Below are 19,261 nucleotides of genomic sequence, written 5' to 3'. Positions count from 1 at the left end.
AGAGCCAGTTAATATCCAAGGCTTCTTAACTGGCTAATCAGATGTGCTGCACAGGGAGAAACGTCCCAAGGAGCTGGTGATTCAGAGCTACAGGTTCTCAGAATAGGGGTCAAGGCTACATTAGTTTACAGAAAACTTATGAGTCCTAGCTAGGATCACAGATGTAGGTTTATAAGGAACCTTAGCATTCATGGAGAGAGACAGTGTGGTACAGTGAACAGAGCAGACAGGGCATATGGGATTCCAGTCTTGCTATTTATTACCTGTGTGACCTTGGGACATCTGTCAGGATAGACATTAAAAATGTGCTATGTGCCAGAACCAGTACTGGTTCCTGGGAATACAAAGACAGAAGTGAATGAGTCTGCCCTACAGTCTAGGGGTAGGATGTGACATCTATCTATCTATACATAGAGTAGATCTCTCTTGTCTCCATAGAGAGATATAAAGATAACAGGGGAGGGGAGAGGTTGTTGTGGAATGGCTTCATGGCTAAATTGTCCTTGATCTGACCCTGACTGGAAGCTAGGTACTCTTTAACAGGCAGAACAAACAGGGGAGACCATTAGTGGCCTGGGGAGGCCACTGCAGAAACAAGAGCTGAGCCCCAAGGAGGAGGAAGTTTAAGAAGTCAAGTCTGGCTGAACTGGGCAAAACAGTGGAATTTATATTTAATACTACAAGTAACAGGAAGATCCTGCAACCTTATTGAGTCACTTAAACTCTTAGAGTCTCAGTTTTCTTCATCCGTAAAATGAAGAAGTTGGACTACAGCAATGGTATTAAATTCAAATAGAAACAGATCTCAGCAGCCTGAATATTCACTTAGAAAATGCAAATCATCTTTATCTATGTTGAACTGTATTTTTATTTATTTTGTTAAACATTTCCCAATTCTATCTTAATCTGGTATTTTACAATTGGGAGTTTTCCAGTTCACATGCCAAAAATTTGACATTGGACTAGATTATCCCTTTGGTCCTTTCCAGTTGCAAATCTATGATTCTGTTAAATAGCAGAACCCCAATGAAAAGATAGATCTTGTGACCCCCCAATTCCTGTTCCTTTTCCCCTATATCAGAAGAATGAATAGGACTACCATAGGAGAGATAATGGAAAGAGAGGCAATATGGTACATACAGCAGGAGCCCTGAATTCTAACCATTTTCTCTCCCATGAATTATCTGTGTGCTCTTGGGTCTGTTATCTCATTTGACCTCACTTTTTCTCACCTGTAAGATGGAGTCAGACTGGATAAGCTCCAAGGATTTTTTTAACTCTATTAACCTGTTTGAGGAGAGTAAATTATAGAATATCTTCTTCAATGAGTATAGAAGAGAAAGAAAAGTCAAGAAAGCATCGAATATTATAAGAGGTCAAGGAAAGTGAAGCTGGGGGGGGGAACATTAGAGGTCATGAGTGACTCGAGAGAAGTGCTCCTGTTGTGTATGAAATCCAGGTCTCAAGTGGCTAAAGAAAAGTGGGGAGTAACAATTATGAATTACTCTTTTCTAACAGTAAAGATAGGAAAATGACTTCAGTGGGTAGCAGGGCTGAGAAAGGGGTGGTGATTGTTTTGGTTGTTCATATTTCATATTTAGTCTCTGTATGGACAATGAGTAAAGAATCTTTGGAGAAAAAGAGGATAATGATATTTACAAAAGGGAATAATGAAAATAAAGAGACTAGAAGGAACACAGATGAAGAGAGCACCCTTTGTAAGGAGAAGGATAATTTTATTTTCTGAAACAGGAGGACAATTGTCAACCCAGGGAAATTCTGTGGCAAAAATGGAAGTTGGGGGATTTCAAATTAGAATTGATCTCAGCAAAGTAACACTAATGAGTCAAAAAGTTTGGGAATTACAAAAAGAGTTGATAAGAAATGAATAAAAGAATTGCTGGGTAGCACTGAGGACCTTACTGAGATTATGTAATACAAATTGGCACTGGAACCAACTAATTTCAGGCATTCTACAAATCAAGCGGTTAATAATTCACTCAATGATGATTTTCTCCAATAACACTGGATAGCCCAGAAATAGATGAAGGCAGATGGCAGGCATTACCTAGAACTGGAGAATAATAGATCTAAAGTAATACTGTGAGGTAAAGGAAAGACCCTTTGCTTTGAACTCATGAAATCATAGGTTTATACCTTTAGGGGTTTGTGACTTAAACCCTTTCATTTTACATATTTGGAAACTTGCCAGGGTGACTAGCTAGTAAGTGTCTGAAGTGGGATTCAAATCTGGGGCTTCCTAGTTCCAAGTCTAGTACCCTATCTCCTGGATTTATTCCCCTTCCCTTCTCCCCCACATCACATCATTTTCTATAGGAACTCAACATCCATATGAGTCACTTTACCTTTCTTGGCCTCAGTTACTTACCTATAAGAAGAGTTATCTTAGCTCTAAATCCATCTAGTGGCCCCAAGATAGAAAGTTAAAGGAGTAAGAGGATGGATGGAGAAGGCAAGTGGAACTTTGAAGTGACAGACTCTGGGGCTTAGTCCAATTAGAAAAGCCCATTATGGAAGAATCCAAAATTCCACTGAGGGAAGAATGGCAGATCGATTGCTACAAGCAAACATGATCTAAGTAGACCATGCTATCTAAAATATCTTAAGCCAAAAATGTCCCCTGGGCATTTCTCCTGCAGTTCCCTGTTGATTTAGAAAAGTCAGCTCATTCTTATGCCCTGTCACCTGAAAATTCCACATAAGCCTTGATGAACTCATTCTGTTCCCAAAGGAGCTATGTCATACTGATGGCCTTGTTTTATTAGCATCTGAGGCAGAAAGGATGGTAGATTCTGAGCCGGGGGGGGGGGGGGGGCATAAAGCCCATCAAACCCAAGCCCTTCATGTTATAGATGCCCAGGGAGGACAAGTGACTTACACTCTCTTGTTCTCAAGTTGCCTCCTCCATAAAATGGGGGGTCATAACAGCACCTGCATCCCAGAATTGTTGTGAGGATCAACTGTAATGCCAAATTTGAACTTGTCTCTTCCAAACTCCCATTCATTGTTGTCTACTGTGCCTCCTTAAAGGATCATAGTTTTAGAACCTGGGATCTAGAAGGGTTCTCAGACAAAGGAGTGTTAAATAAGTGTCACAGTCCGAATTTGAACCCAGGTCATCTGATTAGAAATCAGTATGAGACAGACTGAAGAGAATATCTCTTTAAACAAGGACCAGTTTAGTTAAACTGAAAGGTTAAAGTAAGGAAGATACATTGATTTTGAAGGAATTGAAATGTTCAGCAGTAACTCAGCTTGGACTATTGGGAACCTGAGCTGGGACATAGCAGTGGGGATGGACAGGACCCCTAACATCACCAGATCACAGTGTCATGGACTTAGAACTGGGATCTTAGAGCCCATCAAGTCCCAACATCTTAACTGTACAGAAATTGAGGTGAAAGCTAAATGTCTAGGGTTACAACCAAGTAAATATCTGAGGCAGGTTTGAAACACAGGGACTGGAGTCAGAAATATTTTGAAGGAAGTTTTGACACAGTCAGCTCCATTAAAAGGAAGAAAATTAAATCAGGTAAATAAACAGTCCTTGCTCTCAATGAGTTTAGAGGCTATTGGGAAAAGTAGGAGGAGAAGCAGGAAAAAGCAACAACAGAAAAACCCAGAGAAGAGAGCATCAGGAAATAAAGGGGTGCCTGGCAATGTCCAAATGCTGTAGCAACATCAAAAAGCATGAAAAATGACAAAAGGGGGCATCAAAAGGCAATTCAAATATTATTTAAACTTAGGAGAAAAAAGTTTCAGTTAAACAAGATCATAAGCCAAACTGTAGAGAGTTAAGGAGAGGGAGAAAAAGAAGTTGAGGCATAAGTTATAAATGGGTTTTCTCAAGAACTGATCCACAAAAGGAAAGAGAGGTGAGAAAATAAAAGGATAACTGGATCAAGTGAGGGCTTTTTGAGGATGGAGGTGATACAGGGAAGCAGCCAGTGGACAAGGGAGTTTGAAGGTGTGTGAAAGAAAAGGCGATGGTTGGAAGTATATGTTGAGGAAGAGTTATTGGAATTGGAAGTTTTTTTAAAAAAAAAATTTCTGATAGCAAGCCTAAATTTACTTCTTAACAACTTTGCCATTGGTGCTTTCATCAGGGTCCTAGGATCATATGGGGATGATAGAGGAAGTAATATACTGGAAAATATGTGATGGAATAAGATCTCTCCTGCATTTAGAGGGGTTTGTTTTGGCAAGAAAGGCCCACCTCTCCTTGTGAGACAGGGATGGAGATGGGGATTGTGAAAGGTATCTGGGAGAAAGAAGATGAAAAGAATGGATAAAAAAGTCAATGAAAGCTGCTGTGATAGGTGGGTAGTGAGTGTTTAATTGAAGTTAGAGTGTTTGAGAGGCCACTGACTTATAATATGAGGTTCTAAGTGGGAAAGTAGGAGATTTGGAGAAGATAGCTGTGAAACAGGAACTGAATACCTTGAGAAAATTTGTTAACAAAACAGGAAAGGATAAAATGGAATGGGATGACAGAAATGAATAGAGGCTATGGAGGCATGGGGAGAAAGAGGAGAAAGAATTTTGTCAATGATAGGTAAAATGGATTCAAACTCCAGAAGTAAGGTTTTCCCCCTCTTAAACACACACACACACACACACACACACACACACACACACACACACACACACACACACCTCCCAGTATTCTAGGTAAGCTGAGGCTTGAGATTCATGACAGCTTTAAGTCCTGAGATGTGTAATTTTGTTACTAAACTTAATAAAACTTACTTTACTATTGAGTCAATAAAGTTCAACTCAAACTACTATTAAAAAAAAACCCAACAGTTCAGACTTGCTAGAAATAAAGTAATTTTTAAAATAATCCTTACCGTATTTAAAGAAATATCATGACAAAACAAATTAGCAAGTCAAACCATTTTCTATCTTAGCTATATCAAATAGGATAAAACTTCATTAAGGATGACTTGTTAGATGCTGTAATCTAAACAAATTAGGAATGAGTTAAGAAAAGAAACCAGGTACTAAAGGATTAGCCAGAATATTAATGTTATGTTAAAACTTTCAAAAATGGCAAACTATCTCTGGCAATCTATCTCAGGCAATCCATCACATGAGAGTGTTGTGCAAGCAAACATGGGCTTTCATTAGACATGTATTTTATAAACCCTGGCACCCCAGCTGACAGCTGCAGCTTGTTTTCACTTACTAGAATTACAATCATTTGTTAACTCTTTAATATGGGCACTCCAAACAATGGTACAGATCACACCCTCAACATCCTCATCATCAGTGCAACTCTTAGCTTCCCATCTTTTTTAACTAGGGTGGTCACACCCATGCAAGGGCCTTCCTTGAGACCAAAGCATTTTAAGCATTTTATATGTCAAGGACCCTTCTGGCAATCTGGTGAAATTTTTTAGAATTTTTTTAGAATAATGTCTGTTTTTTAACATATTAAATATATCAGATTACAAAGGAAAAGTACATTAAAATCATCAAAATTTCTCCAAGTCCAATTCATAGACCCCAAGTTAAAAACTTTTGTTATTCTATGGTGACCAGTACAGCATGTAGATTATCCATTGCTTATTCTTTACTCTCTCTAGAGTCTAAATGATGAACTAATATCCCTTTTGGCCATTTATTTTTTGGATGGAGGAGGCAATATCGTGTAATGGATAGAACATTAGTCTCAGAGTCAAAAAGATCTACTACAGTAGTAAGAACATTGGCTGTTTAGATGGAGGACCCAGATTCAAATTCCAATTTAGGAAAGTCATGACCACCCAGGGGCTCAGTCCTTAGTTATCAATGGAGGTTGATGCCCACTAAGACCCCTGTGAGGTAGATTCAAATGCTGCCTCAGACATGACCCTGAGCAAGTCATTTCACATCTTCAGTTTCATCTATAAATTTGAGCAGCTGTATTTGATGCCCCCTCCAGCCTCTTGCAGTTCTGAGGCTATGATCTTGAGATTCTTTCCATGGCTATTCCTGTATAATTCTTTGATTTCAATTTTCACAATCTTCTTGAAACCTAAAAAACCTCACTGTTCTTTTATACACCATATATAAAGGTCATTAAGATTAGCAAGCCAGTGATTCTTAATTTTCATGTGAAAAAGATTTGGGCTGAAAAACTAGCTTCACTGTGTAACACAGAGGCTTTGCTCCAGGGAACTTTATCTAAGTCTCTCTGAAAGCATAGAGAGCTTAATTGTGAGCAAAGGACAGCATCCAGTATTTGTCATCATCTTCAGTCTCATTGATGTAGGTAGTCCCTCCACAGACACAGTCTACCCACATTACTTCTTTGGCCTCATTCTTGTCCATCTTCTCCCGTAATTTCACCATTGAACAGAGGTTCTTACTGTGCGCGCGCCTGTGTGTGTGTATGTGTGTGTGTGTGTGTGTGTGTGTGTGTGTGTGTGTGATGTTCTACCTCTTTGGAAGCTTAGAGAAACTAAGGGGCTCCTCAGAATAATTTTTAAATGCATAAAATACGTATAATTACAAAGGATTCCAATTATATTTAAGCACAAGTAATTTTTCTGACCCAGCTTAAAAGACTTCCTCCTCAAATCCATCCCCAAACTCTCAGGTTACAAACTACCATAGAAGGACCACCTAACATGATAAGTGAGGTCTTCTTTCTCTTGACATTATGCTAATGGAGTAAACAAGTTGACCACTATAGGTGCATAGACCAGAGAATATAGATCTAGAACTGGAAGACCATCCAAAGTCTTCTCATCCAATCCCCTTTCTCTACAGATAAGCACACTGGGTTCCAAAGGAGTTAAGTGAAATGCCCAAAGTGTACTGAGTCCACTGATCTGTACTTCCTCAGGCCTCCCTCACTTTTATCATGTAACTTATTCATTTTTCGTTGTTGTTTATATGTTTCTTTGAAGATATTTACTCCATTTCTCCATCTGTTCACATAAAACTTTATATTTGACCTTCCTGAATAAAAGAGGTATATATAAAAACCTGGGCTTTAATATGAAAGAAATATGTATAAAGTCTTGCAAGACCCACCCCCCATGTCCTAAGAGGAAATTTTGTAGGCTTTGTAGGAAATTTCTGCTTTGGGGTGGGGGTGGGGGTCTGAATGAGATGGCTCTGAATAAATGAATGGTAAAAAAAACATTTATTAAACACGTAATGAATGCCAGATGCTATGTATGGCCCTACAGATAGAAAAAAAAATAAGATAGCTCCTGCCCTCACATTTTACTCACATTGTGTTAAGCAATTATGATCCATAAAGGGAAATGGTAGCTCAGGAATAATGTTTTAGATAGGGTGATCGAGGCAAATGGTGAAAGGAGTCATTGTACAATTGATTACCCCATTCTTTCTAAGATATATTCCTTATAAGATATATATATATATATATAATTATATTGTATTATAAAATACATAATATAATATTATAAAGCCTTACTTATAAATTAGATAGGACTCTCAGAAACTCCTCCTAATGAGAAAGTACTGCTGTTCATGAGTTAGAAACCTACATGGTTTCAGTTAGCCTTGCACTAATGAAAACCATGGATGGTCTGTTGCTTACAGACTATGCCACTAAGAGAACTAATTAGGCAGGTCTCAAATGGAACCTGTTTCATGAGGAGAAGGTCCTTGAAGGGTGTGAATGATTCTGCACCAACAATACTACCTTCATCAAACAAATCAAGTATTTAGGAAGCAAACATGAAGTCTCAGGCATTGTGCTAGTGCAGGAGATACAGAAGCAATGTATGAAATAATCCCTCCTCACAAGGAGCTAATATTATAATTATTTTACTAAGAGAAAGCCTTACTGTGAATATCAGTAGAATCTTAATATTAATAATTGGGAGCAAGACTGCCTTGGGCCCATAGAATTAGGATGGGCTACTTAACTGAAGTAGAGCCAGGGTCCTTTCCCAAATGCAGCCACATGGTCTCTGTTCCCCTTTTACAACTTAAAAAAATCAATCAGTTGAATTTGGAAGTGGCAACCTACATTAATGGGGGTGTAGCTTTGCTATACCTGGTGGTCCCTTTGCTAATGAATTCATAGGTCCAATCCATTTTTTATCTAACTTGTACTTTAAAGTTCACAAAACACTTTATATCATCCTCTCATTTGTTTCTTACAACAACCCTCTGAAATAGGTACAATAGCTATCATTATCTCCTCTATGCAGATGATCACACAACTAATAAGCATGAGAGGCTGGTCCCTGGACATGTCCTCCATACAGAGCTATCAAGTAGAAGATACATTTCTGCCTTCAAAAAACCTGCAGTCCACACAAAAGGAAGAAATGTAAATAAATACATTTAAATATAAGTGACATAGAATATATTCAAAATCTGTTGTAACTCTACAGAGTAAGAAAGAGGCACAGATCCTGTTAATTGAAAAAGGAAAAAAAGACAGGTTAATTCAATAGATACCAAGTCTCCAAAATGTAATTAGGCTGCATTTCTTACATATATTCTGTGCCCCTTAAAGCCAGTTCTGTTCATATGAAATTGTAGGGAAAATGTATGTTAAACTCTTTTGAAACACCATAATAATATATTAAGATAGCTTCTCAGTTCATCATAGATGAAATAACTGTCTTGTTAGCCCAGCATAGTGGTACACTAGAACTTTTCTGAATAGGAAAACACAACAACAGCACAGAACATGGTCCATTGATTGCCTCATCATATCTTGTAACTTAGTCATTTGTATAGTTATAGGCTCACAGATCCAGAGGCCATCTAGTCTAATGTCCCACATTGTATAAAGAAACTGAGGGCCAGTGAAGTTAAGTGATTTGCTCCAGGTCACACAGGTAGTAAGTAAAAGAGACAGAATTTGAACCCAGGTCCTCCGATTCCAGAGTAAGTGTTGTTGCTACTCATCACCAAATACTTTCACTTTCTGTGTCTCCCTTAGGCCCCTTGCCCCCTTTTCTCCCCTCCTCTCTCTCTCTCTTTCTTCTTTATTTCTCTCTCTCTCTCTCTCTCTCTCTCTCTCTCTCTCTCTCTCTCTCTCCCCCATCACACACACACACACACACACACACACACACACACACACACACACACACACACCTCTCTATCTATCTAGTAATACACCCCCATAAGGATTCTGGTCCTCTCAGCATTGTAAACATCTTCAAGATTGAAGAGAGTGGAGGTCACAAGAAGGCAGCCGGATGTCTCCACTAAGTTGAACACACACTGTTATATGTTGCAACCACTCTTTCCACATCCCTATGGAACCACAGAGCTCCGATCTCCAAAGTCCTGGTAGAACCTCCCCATAATTTCTAATTTCCTCCTGTCCTTCCCTCTGCCCATTTTCAGTTGAAGAAGCCCAGGGATAAAACAATGACCTACTGCTTTAAGGCTAAAATAACATGGAAATGATAAACATTGTTTTTGAGGCAGAAGCAAATCATGGGAAGTATTACCTTCTCTTTAAAAAAAATGATGAGAAAACCATGATACCATGATCATGAATTTGACACCAAATCTAATAGCTAGGATAAAATGAAATAATACGTGCAAAGCACTTTGCAAGCTTAACGTGCTATATCTAAAACCTAGCTGTTCTCATAGAGCTAAGTTTAGATCTTAATGTTTTAGATATTAATATAAGCACAGGATAAAATGCCAACCTTCATGTGACTTTCATATGTTCTACTAAACAATAAATTCAATAAAACACGAATTCGTATTGATGGATACATACAGCTGATTTTTTAAATGGGATCTTAAATTACATTAACTCTTTGATCAAATAGAAATCTGAAGTATGGGCTGCTTTGTATTTGTAGACATTTTATCTAAAGAAATATATCCCAACTTTATTTCAAAATCTGTTGTTCATTTTAGTCTTTGCAAGTAGCAGTACATCCAGTGTGTTGCATTAGCACTGTTTTATTATTTACAAAACGTGAGGAACTACATTATGTGAACAGATGTTTGTATCTTACTGAGATTCTCAGATCGACTTTAGAGTTCAATTTGCAAACATCAGACATGAAACTGCCTGATATGGCATTCAGGCTCTGGGCATTAGCGGCCAGCTGAGATTGCCTCCTGCTCTTCAATGACCTCATTTCGGCTCTTAACACTATAAATCAGGTCAAAAATTGTAACTGCAGCGGGTTCTGCTTCTAGATTATGATATAGCAGCCAAGGAGGGCATGATGGTACATTGTTTCTCCTGTCATAGGAGAGAGGAGGGTAATTCCCCATGACGAGGCACTGCTGCAGCAGTAGCTGGTTATGCCTTTCAAGAGACTTTATAAAGGTATATGGACATTGGCAGTACAGTTACAGGACATCAGAGTCATTCTGGGCTCAGCTGCATAAACTCTTTGTTTTATATATCATGAAAAAAAGAGGAGGGGGTGATTATAAAAAAGATGCATGTTACTGAACTGTTAAATGGATCAGGGAATGATAGGATTACAAGTTGAATGGGACCTTACTGATTATTCAGTCCAACCTCCCTCTTTTTATGAATAGAGGGCTAGAGAAATCAAGTGCCTTGCCTGCTTACGGCATTTAACAAAAGAAGACTAAGCAACATTAATTTAAGATTGACAACAGTTTCTAGATTATTTTTGAAACATGCTACTCTCTTTCCAATATTTGCTAGTAGCTTTCTAGATCTAATTTTTCAAAATAATTCTCTCTGTAATGAGAATGAGTCACTTATGTTTAAATATGTGATCCCCTTTTGCAGCAGCAACCCAGCTCACAGATACTACCTTGCAACAGATCCAGTAACTGGAGATTTGTATGTTTCTGACACGAACACTCGCAGAATTTATCGGCCAAAGTCCCTCACTGGTGCAAAAGACCTCACTAAAAATGCTGAAGTGGTGGCTGGAACGGGAGAGCAGTGTCTCCCATTCGATGAAGCAAGATGTGGTGACGGAGGCAAAGCTGTGGAGGCCACACTCATGAGTCCCAAAGGTAGAGATAGCATCCTCTTGGAGGACTATTTATATTTATAATACATACATACATGAGGAAAGTTATATCCAATTATTACTTGATTGTCTTAAGTGCCAAATCTAATGTTTTACCCAAAGCTGTATTGAGACAAGGCAATTTCCAAATCTAACATTTTTAAAAGCTGTTTAGCATGAAACTGATAGAAACCTATGTTGATTTTACAGTAAATACTGAGTTCTTGATCTCTTTGATTTCATGCCATTTTTTTCAACTATCTAAAGAATAAAGCAAATAGCTTATATTCAGGACAAATCCTATTAAAGAGAACTTCAAGGGGGTATCCAAATACATTGTCTTTGTAACTGATGAATTCTGGTCCTACTTTTAAAACATCTCCCAGAAAGCAGCCCTATTAGCACTCATTCAGTTATGAACTGTTCTACTTTTTCTTTGTGTATCAAGAGGAAAATGCTTGGCATGTGGGATTTCTGGAGGTGACAGAGGCTAACAGCCTGCAGGATAAACTTTCTATCAATCATACTAGACATGATTTGCTCTTTGCCATTTAATACAGTATTTCATTATAGCAAGTGACTATAGTATGGACAAGGACTAGGGGGAAAAACTTTTTGTTGTAGTGAATTATTCATAGTAGCAGATTTTATCGTCAAAAGGTCAACAAACCACTAACTTGAGTTTGACTCTATTTTTGTTAGAACGAATATGGTATGAAAAAAGTTCACTGTGGCAGTATTAACCCTTTTCTACAATTTCTAGGCATGCAAAAAAAGTGATGTCACCATTTTGTACTTAGAACATACAAATAAATTTTAGTTATAATAAAGAACTAATATCAGAGTCAAGATGTAGGTTCAAATCCTGACCCCTGGGTGGCTAGGTAGCCAAGTGGATAGAGTACTGGCCCTGTATTCAGGAGGATCTGAGTTCAAGCTGGCCTCAGAAACTTAATAATTACATAGCTGTGTGACCTTGAGCAAGTCACTTAACCCTATTTGCCTTTCAAAAAAACATCCTGACCAAATAACATACTAGAAATGTGGCCCTGGTCAAGGCATTTCCCTAGTGTTCTGGGCAACCTGCTAGTTTAGAGACCTAAGGTGTTACAAACTTGTTTTTTTTTTTAGTTTTAATTTTTCCCCCACTTATATAACTAGCTGCATTTCAATATAACTCATTTCTTTTTATGATATGATGCATCTTGTTTTATGCACTTAACAATCTTATTTCAAGAGGAGGATCATAGGTTATGCTCAGACAGGCAAAGGAGTCCATGACACAACACAAAATTAAGGAACACTGCTCTAAATTAGAAATTATAGAATATTTAATAAATATGCATAAAAAGAAGGCATTTCCTCACCAAGGGCTCCTTAATACTGATGAAATCATAGGTACAAGGTAAAAAAAAGAGATAAAGCCTGAGCTGTTTACAGCTTACTGGAGGTAGCTCACATATGTGTCTCTCTTTAGTACATTCAGCATTATTTGTGATATAAATAATAATACTCAACTCTTGTAAATGTACTTGAATTCCACAAAGATATCTGCTAATAATTCATCACTCTGTGATTATTAAGTGGTCAAAAGTAATGTTTTTAATTCCATAACATTTTACTTCTCTTGGACACAGGGATGGCCATTGACAAGAATGGATTAATCTACTTTGTTGATGGAACCATGATCAGAAAAGTAGATCAAAATGGAATAATATCAACTCTCCTGGGTTCTAATGATCTAACTTCAGCCAGACCTTTAACATGTGATACCAGCATGCACATCAGCCAGGTAATTTAAAAATTAATAGTAAATAAAGAGTAATCTAGCTTGTTTTACCAAGATAAATAGCATCTCATAACTCATATTGGTTGTATTTGTTGCATATGGCAGTCTTCAGGACAAACTTCTTCCAAGAAATTGTATTCATATGTCCTTAGGAGATTAAAAAAAACTTCCTCCCTTCATAGTCCTCTACTCATGATAAACTCAGTATACCATGGAACTACAATATTAATAAGAAATGATAGATCATTTGTAATAAAATTCCAGTAGAGTAGCAGCCTTAAGATAGTCTTAAAAATGAAGCAAGCTGCTTAAATCTCTTAATCTGTTATGGTGAATGACTTAGGTTCTCAAGTAGTATGGAAAACCCACTAGTATTAGTCCCACTAGACTTTTACTTAGAATTGGGAGCTCTACTATTGCCCTGATTGAAAACACAATAGAACACTAATGTATTCATAACCTCGAAAGTACTGGGATTTAGTGCTTATTAACTGCTATCAGGATGCAAACCAGGAATATATGTGCTCATATCCCACTATTATCCACTGACTCACTACATATAGGCTAATTTGCTGTTTGTGTATAGCTCTAATACATCTTTCTATGAGGTGTATTTTTAAGTAAAATGTTATTTCCTCCATCTGTCTTCACACAAGACCTTTAAGCTTATTTTACTGTGGCTATTGAAAAAGCAATTTTAAAGGAGTTCATCAAATGGAGGTTAATTTCACTGAATGGTCTAATTTCATTTAATGCCGGTAAATTAACGGCAGTGAAGTTACAGGCTAACCAAACAATTTCCTTTTTTTATTAAGGTACGTCTGGAATGGCCCACTGACTTGGCTATTAACCCTATGGATAACTCCATTTATGTCTTGGATAATAACGTAGTTTTACAGATCACTGAAAACCGTCAGGTCCGCATTGCTGCTGGGCGGCCAATGCACTGTCAGGTCCCTGGAGTAGAATACTCTGTAGGGAAACATGCAGTTCAGACAACCCTGGAATCAGCCACAGCCATAGCCGTGTCCTATAGTGGAGTCCTGTACATCACAGAAACAGATGAAAAGAAGATTAACCGAATAAGACAGGTCACAACAGATGGAGAAATCTCATTAGTTGCTGGAATACCCTCAGAATGTGACTGTAAAAATGATGCCAACTGTGACTGCTATCAGAGTGGAGATGGCTATGCCAAGGACGCCAAACTCAATGCTCCTTCTTCCTTAGCTGCATCTCCAGATGGTACACTGTACATTGCAGATCTTGGAAATATTCGGATTCGGGCTGTGTCAAAGAACAAACCTTTACTAAACTCCATGAATTTTTATGAAGTGGCCTCTCCAACTGATCAAGAGCTTTATATCTTTGACATCAATGGTACTCACCAGTATACCATGAGCCTCGTCACTGGTGATTACCTATACAATTTTAGCTACAGTAATGATAATGATATCACTGCGGTTACAGATAGCAATGGCAATACTCTCAGAATCAGACGAGATCCCAACCGTATGCCAGTGAGGGTGGTGTCCCCTGATAACCAAGTCATATGGTTGACCATAGGGACCAATGGATGTTTGAAAAGCATGACTGCTCAAGGACTAGAGCTAGTTTTATTTACTTACCATGGCAACAGTGGTCTTCTAGCCACCAAAAGTGATGAGACTGGTTGGACTACCTTTTTTGAGTAAGTACAAAAATTAAGATTCTCTTTTGTTGTATAAAACACCGTGAAGTCCATGATATTGTTCTTAAAGCTTAAGGTATTGAGATTTTTTTCATATAGCAGTCTTCAGATAAAAAAAACATGGTATCACCAACCTCTCCAAAAATACATGATGAATAAACTTTACTTTCGGTGTGGACACAACACACATTTGCATTTATGCATTGATTAAAACTTAACAGTGCTGGCATCCACTGCTTGCAGCTGTCACAGTAGAGGAGTTGTAAAAATATCTTCAATTATTTATTATCAATGGGAAAAATCACTTATCGGTGAACACAGGCAATTCTTTAAGACTATGAATTTTAAAACAGTTTCCAAGATGCATTGGTGAAGGGAGCTTCCTCCCTGGGAGTCACAGTTCCAGACAGTACATACATGTATATGGCAAAGTGCATGTTGGAGGGAAATAGGACATGCACTACCAAGAGCAAACTGGGAATCAATCAATTAAGAAACATTTAATAAGTACTTTCCCACTTGCATGCCAAAGACAAAAATTAAACAGTCCATGTCCTCAAGTGATTATACTCTATCATAGTACATTCATACATAAATACAAAGTAATTGCAAGATAATTTTAATGGTAACTGAAAAGATCTCATGCTAGAAATGAGTTTCCCAAAAAACCTAGGGATTCTAAATCACAGAAGAATTGCTTTTAAATTCAATTCAACAAGCATTTGTTTTGCAACCAAGAAAGCGACTGTATTTAACTACTCCAGCTAGTTTGCTGAGGACCTAGAGAAAGGAGTATCATGAGCACATCCAGTGTGGCTATTTAAACAGTAAATTACCCTGAAGTCAGTGAGAACCCTCAGTGATACTAACTGTGGTCCTTTTTAAGACTCCTGAGCTTTGCCATGAATATGCAATAAAATTAAGTGGACTCATTGCTTATTTGAATAACTTTGCAGGGGTCAAATTGGAGAATTAAATGCACACAAATAGCATATTGGCAGAGACAGAAGAGGTTCTGAATTAAATGTAAGGATTCCTAATTTTGGCTTAATGTTATATGCTGACAAAAGTATTTTCTGTAGGAAAATAGGTCTAAAACTGTAATGAAAGTTGGTGGCAATGTTCTTTCATTTGGATTGCATATCACCTTTTCTAGAATCTGTAAAACAGAATCAACCTCGCAACTTGAACTGCTTCTCTTTTTGGAGCAAATTCTGTTTTAATAAAATTAATGTGACCCTGCAGCAAGATTTCCTAAAAGGGATAAATCTTTTTCAGCAGAATGACATTAAAATTCTGTTCTTAACATTCCCTTTCTTCATTTTAGAATCGCAATAGGTGAGGAATAAATTGGAAGTTAATGGAAGGTACTTCCTTTGCACAGTTTTTCAAAGCTATAGCAGGTTCTAATGCCAAAGAGTCTAAAAAAAGTATAGGAAAATGTATCCCATTCAGATGAACCTGGATAGGAAAGCTGCTTTGATTACTAGATGTTCAGGGAATGGTGGTAACATGGATGAGATGTTGGGTTAGTTTTAAAAGCATGGCAGAAATCTGAGGGAAATTACTAATGCAACTGCAGGGCCAAGCCTTTCTCCATGGGCAATGTCCAGATATATCTTTGTTAATGAACAGCATAATGTCTTACAAAATGACAACCTTTTGATGGCAGGTGTGTGCTTTGTTTTTTTTACCTTGGTATCCCCAGGCCTTCACATAGAGCCTGGCACTTAGCAGGAGTTTAATAAATGCTTATTGAATCAGATTGGTACTGAACCAGCACTTTTCAACAGATTAACTGATTTGCTCTCCAAGTGCAATGGAATTTTAAGTATCTGAAAGCATCAAAGAAAGGGACGTATTCTGGTGAATATAATGACATGTACATCAATTAGTTTTTTTTTAATAGTGAGGCATTAATTGAATATATCATTTCTAAGGGAAAGAGTAATAATAAAATATAGCCAGAGTAAGAGCTAGAAGGGACATTGGAGATAACAAAGTCCAAATTCCTCACTTTACAGTTGAGGAAACCAAAATCTCCAGAGATGAAGTCCCCTGCTCGTTTCACATAGATAGTGAACAGAAGAGCCAGAATTCAAAACCATGCCTCTCACTCTAAATTCAAGGCCTCTTTCTTTGCAATACTACTGTATATCTGAAATAATTCTTTGCAAAGAACCTCCCTGGAAGGAAGGGAAGAAAGAGCCAGTGTTATCATCTCTGTTTTACAGATGAGAAAACTGAGGACCAGAGGTTAAGTGATTTACCCAGTCACAAGTTAGTAAGTGCAATTCCATTGCACTCGGGCATGTGCAAGAAAAAACATACTAGCAAACTAATAAAATGAAAAGGATCAGGCAACTCTTAGGAATAAAAAGACCCAATAGGTTTAAAAGTTAAAAAAGTGTCTACAGATGTAATCCCAGTGTATTTAAAATTTAAATGTATTTCTTAAATTTTAATTTCTGATGATGATTATTTACCATTCCAAAAGTCATCATTCAAATACCTTCCCCAGAGGCCACTTCCACTATGAAGAAAATTCATATTTTTATATCGATCAGAACACTTGGAAAATATATTGGTTTGATCCACAAATGAGATGTTCTAAGAAGCAATGTTTTTAATGTTTTGCCTCTAGAAATGTACAACAGATCCTGTCAAATTCTTAAACATGCAATTTTACAATTCTAACAATCAGACATGATAAAAACTGGAGATGATTAGAATTCTGGAGAGACAATAAAATCAGCACATGTAAGAGGATTTGAGCATCAAGTCAGGGAAACAAATGATTGTTTTCCCTTCAATGTCTATTCTTGCTTGCTTTTGGCCAATAGGACTCGAAGTGCCATTGGTCCTTTAAAGGGTCCAAACCTTAAGAAAGGCATTCAAAAGTCAGTGCACATAATAGAGAGGAGGAAATAAAAGTCAGGCCATGACTCCAAAGTCAGCATCTGGGCTAGGAGATAACGGCGTGTCCGTGTCAGTGTACTTTTCCTGAAGATTGAAGTTGGAGCAACTCCAAGCACCTGTATCCACCCTACAGCCCATACATCTACTCAGCAAAGGCATGACCACAGGGGCTTCTGGGCTGCATATTAGATCCTAAAACACAAATGGAACAGGAAGAACTGCTCCCTTGATAGAGGCAGCAGGTGAATCCAAATCCCTGCCAGATTTAAGGTGTTTTGATAGTCTTCTGTAGGTTAACAGTTTTTTCTTACAATGGGCACATTACCAGAATATTAGTGCACATCAGTAATATTTCATTTCACATTTGTGCATCCCTGCATGTCTTCTGCATACCTGCCAAGGCTATTTGGAGACTCGGGGAAGTTGAGGAGAGAATTAGAAGGGGTTTGACAAGAAGACAGGTTTTCTAGAAAACAAAACCAGGAGTGCATTAGATGCATAATTATCCTTACCCATGGAAAGAATACTCATCTACTGACATAAATTTCCTTTTGAACAAGAAATGCATGCTGCATTTTCAAAAATCTTAGACTAAACTCTGGGTGGGGCACTGGGAGACCAAAAAGATATGGTTCTTTGGTTCAGCCCAGAATATTGGAGCCAGTCTTAGTGAACTGCTGACTTGGGAATAAGGGGTCCTGGTTACAGCTTCTTTTCTGTTCAGCAAAATTCAACAAATAAATTAAATGCCTTCTCTGTACTGGGAATAGAAATATGACCTACTTTCAGTAAGCTTATAATCAAGCTAATGGAGGAAACCAAGAATATGATATAAAAGGGATGATAGAATTTCTCATGTTAAGAGTCATCCTAGGGGCGGCTAGGTGGCGCAGTGGATAAAGCACCGGCCCTGGAGTCAGGAGTACCTGAGTTCAAATCCGTTCTCAGACACTTAATAATTACCTAGCTGTGTGGCCTTGGGCAAGCAACTTAACCCCATTTGCCTTGCAAAAAAAAAAAAGAGTCACCCTCAAAGCAAAATCCTCAAAGGAAAAAGAGACTTATCAAGGAGAAAGCAGCCAAAACAGAGGTTTGGGGTTCAGACATCCCTTCCAAGAGGAGTCATGGTGTGAACAAATTCAGAAAGGAGGGAAAGGGCAGAAAGGGAATGAGAGCCCAAGAGAACTCCAGCTTGGCTTGAACACAGAAGGGGAGTGATATGAGAGAGGGCTATATTTGGTATGAATTTGCACCCCCAGCCAAGAGAAGATAGGTTAAAATTCAAAAGCCAAATTCTTTTATTTTCCTTGTGTTGGCTTCCTAAATTGTCTGGTGAATAGACACTGAGGAATATGAGGAAAGGTTATTTTCTTTTCCGGGGTGGGGGGGGAGAGAAAAACTTGGAATCAAGAAATTTTCCTGGTGATATATACATACATTTTATATATATATATATATATATATATATATATATATATATATATATATATATATGTGTGTGTGTGTGTGTGTGTGTGTGTATATATATATATATATATACACATATATATATATATATATAAAACATAGCCTCTATTCAAGAAATCTTAAAAAGTAAATGACCTAAGCATCTTTGCTGCCTCTGATATATAAACTTTACTATAGTTTTCAGCCAATCACTATGAGGGTAGCTAGGTGACAGAGTAAATAGAGTGCTGGAACTAAAGTCAGGAAGACATGAGTTCAGATCCAACCTTAGACACTTACTAGCTGTGTGACCCCAGGCAAATCACTTCACCTCTGTTTGCCTCAGTTTCCTCATCTCCAAGATAGCTGTGAGGAAAAAAATGAGTTAATCTTTGTAAAGTGTTTTGCAAATCTTAAAGCACTAGAATAAATGTTATGTATTAT

The 19,261-nt window shown here is 37.7% G+C and overlaps 1 protein-coding gene across 1 annotated transcript in view; it reads left to right on the top strand.

Moving 5' to 3' along the window:
• The window catches only part of TENM3 (teneurin transmembrane protein 3), a 3,314,517-nt gene that overhangs the window by 3,241,661 nt on the left and 53,595 nt on the right, over positions 1-19,261 (top strand). Inside the window, exons 30-32 of the mRNA XM_074231559.1 lie at positions 10,745-10,977; positions 12,611-12,765; positions 13,578-14,452. Coding sequence (XP_074087660.1) covers positions 10,745-10,977; positions 12,611-12,765; positions 13,578-14,452 — 1,263 coding nt within the window. The remainder of the gene's footprint in view (positions 1-10,744; positions 10,978-12,610; positions 12,766-13,577; positions 14,453-19,261) is intronic.

This window comes from Macrotis lagotis, chromosome 3 (genome assembly GCF_037893015.1).
Source record: "Macrotis lagotis isolate mMagLag1 chromosome 3, bilby.v1.9.chrom.fasta, whole genome shotgun sequence".
Lineage (NCBI taxonomy): Eukaryota > Metazoa > Chordata > Mammalia > Peramelemorphia > Peramelidae > Macrotis > Macrotis lagotis.
Note: the sequence above shows the minus strand (reverse complement) of the source record. Positions and strands in the feature narration are given on the sequence as shown.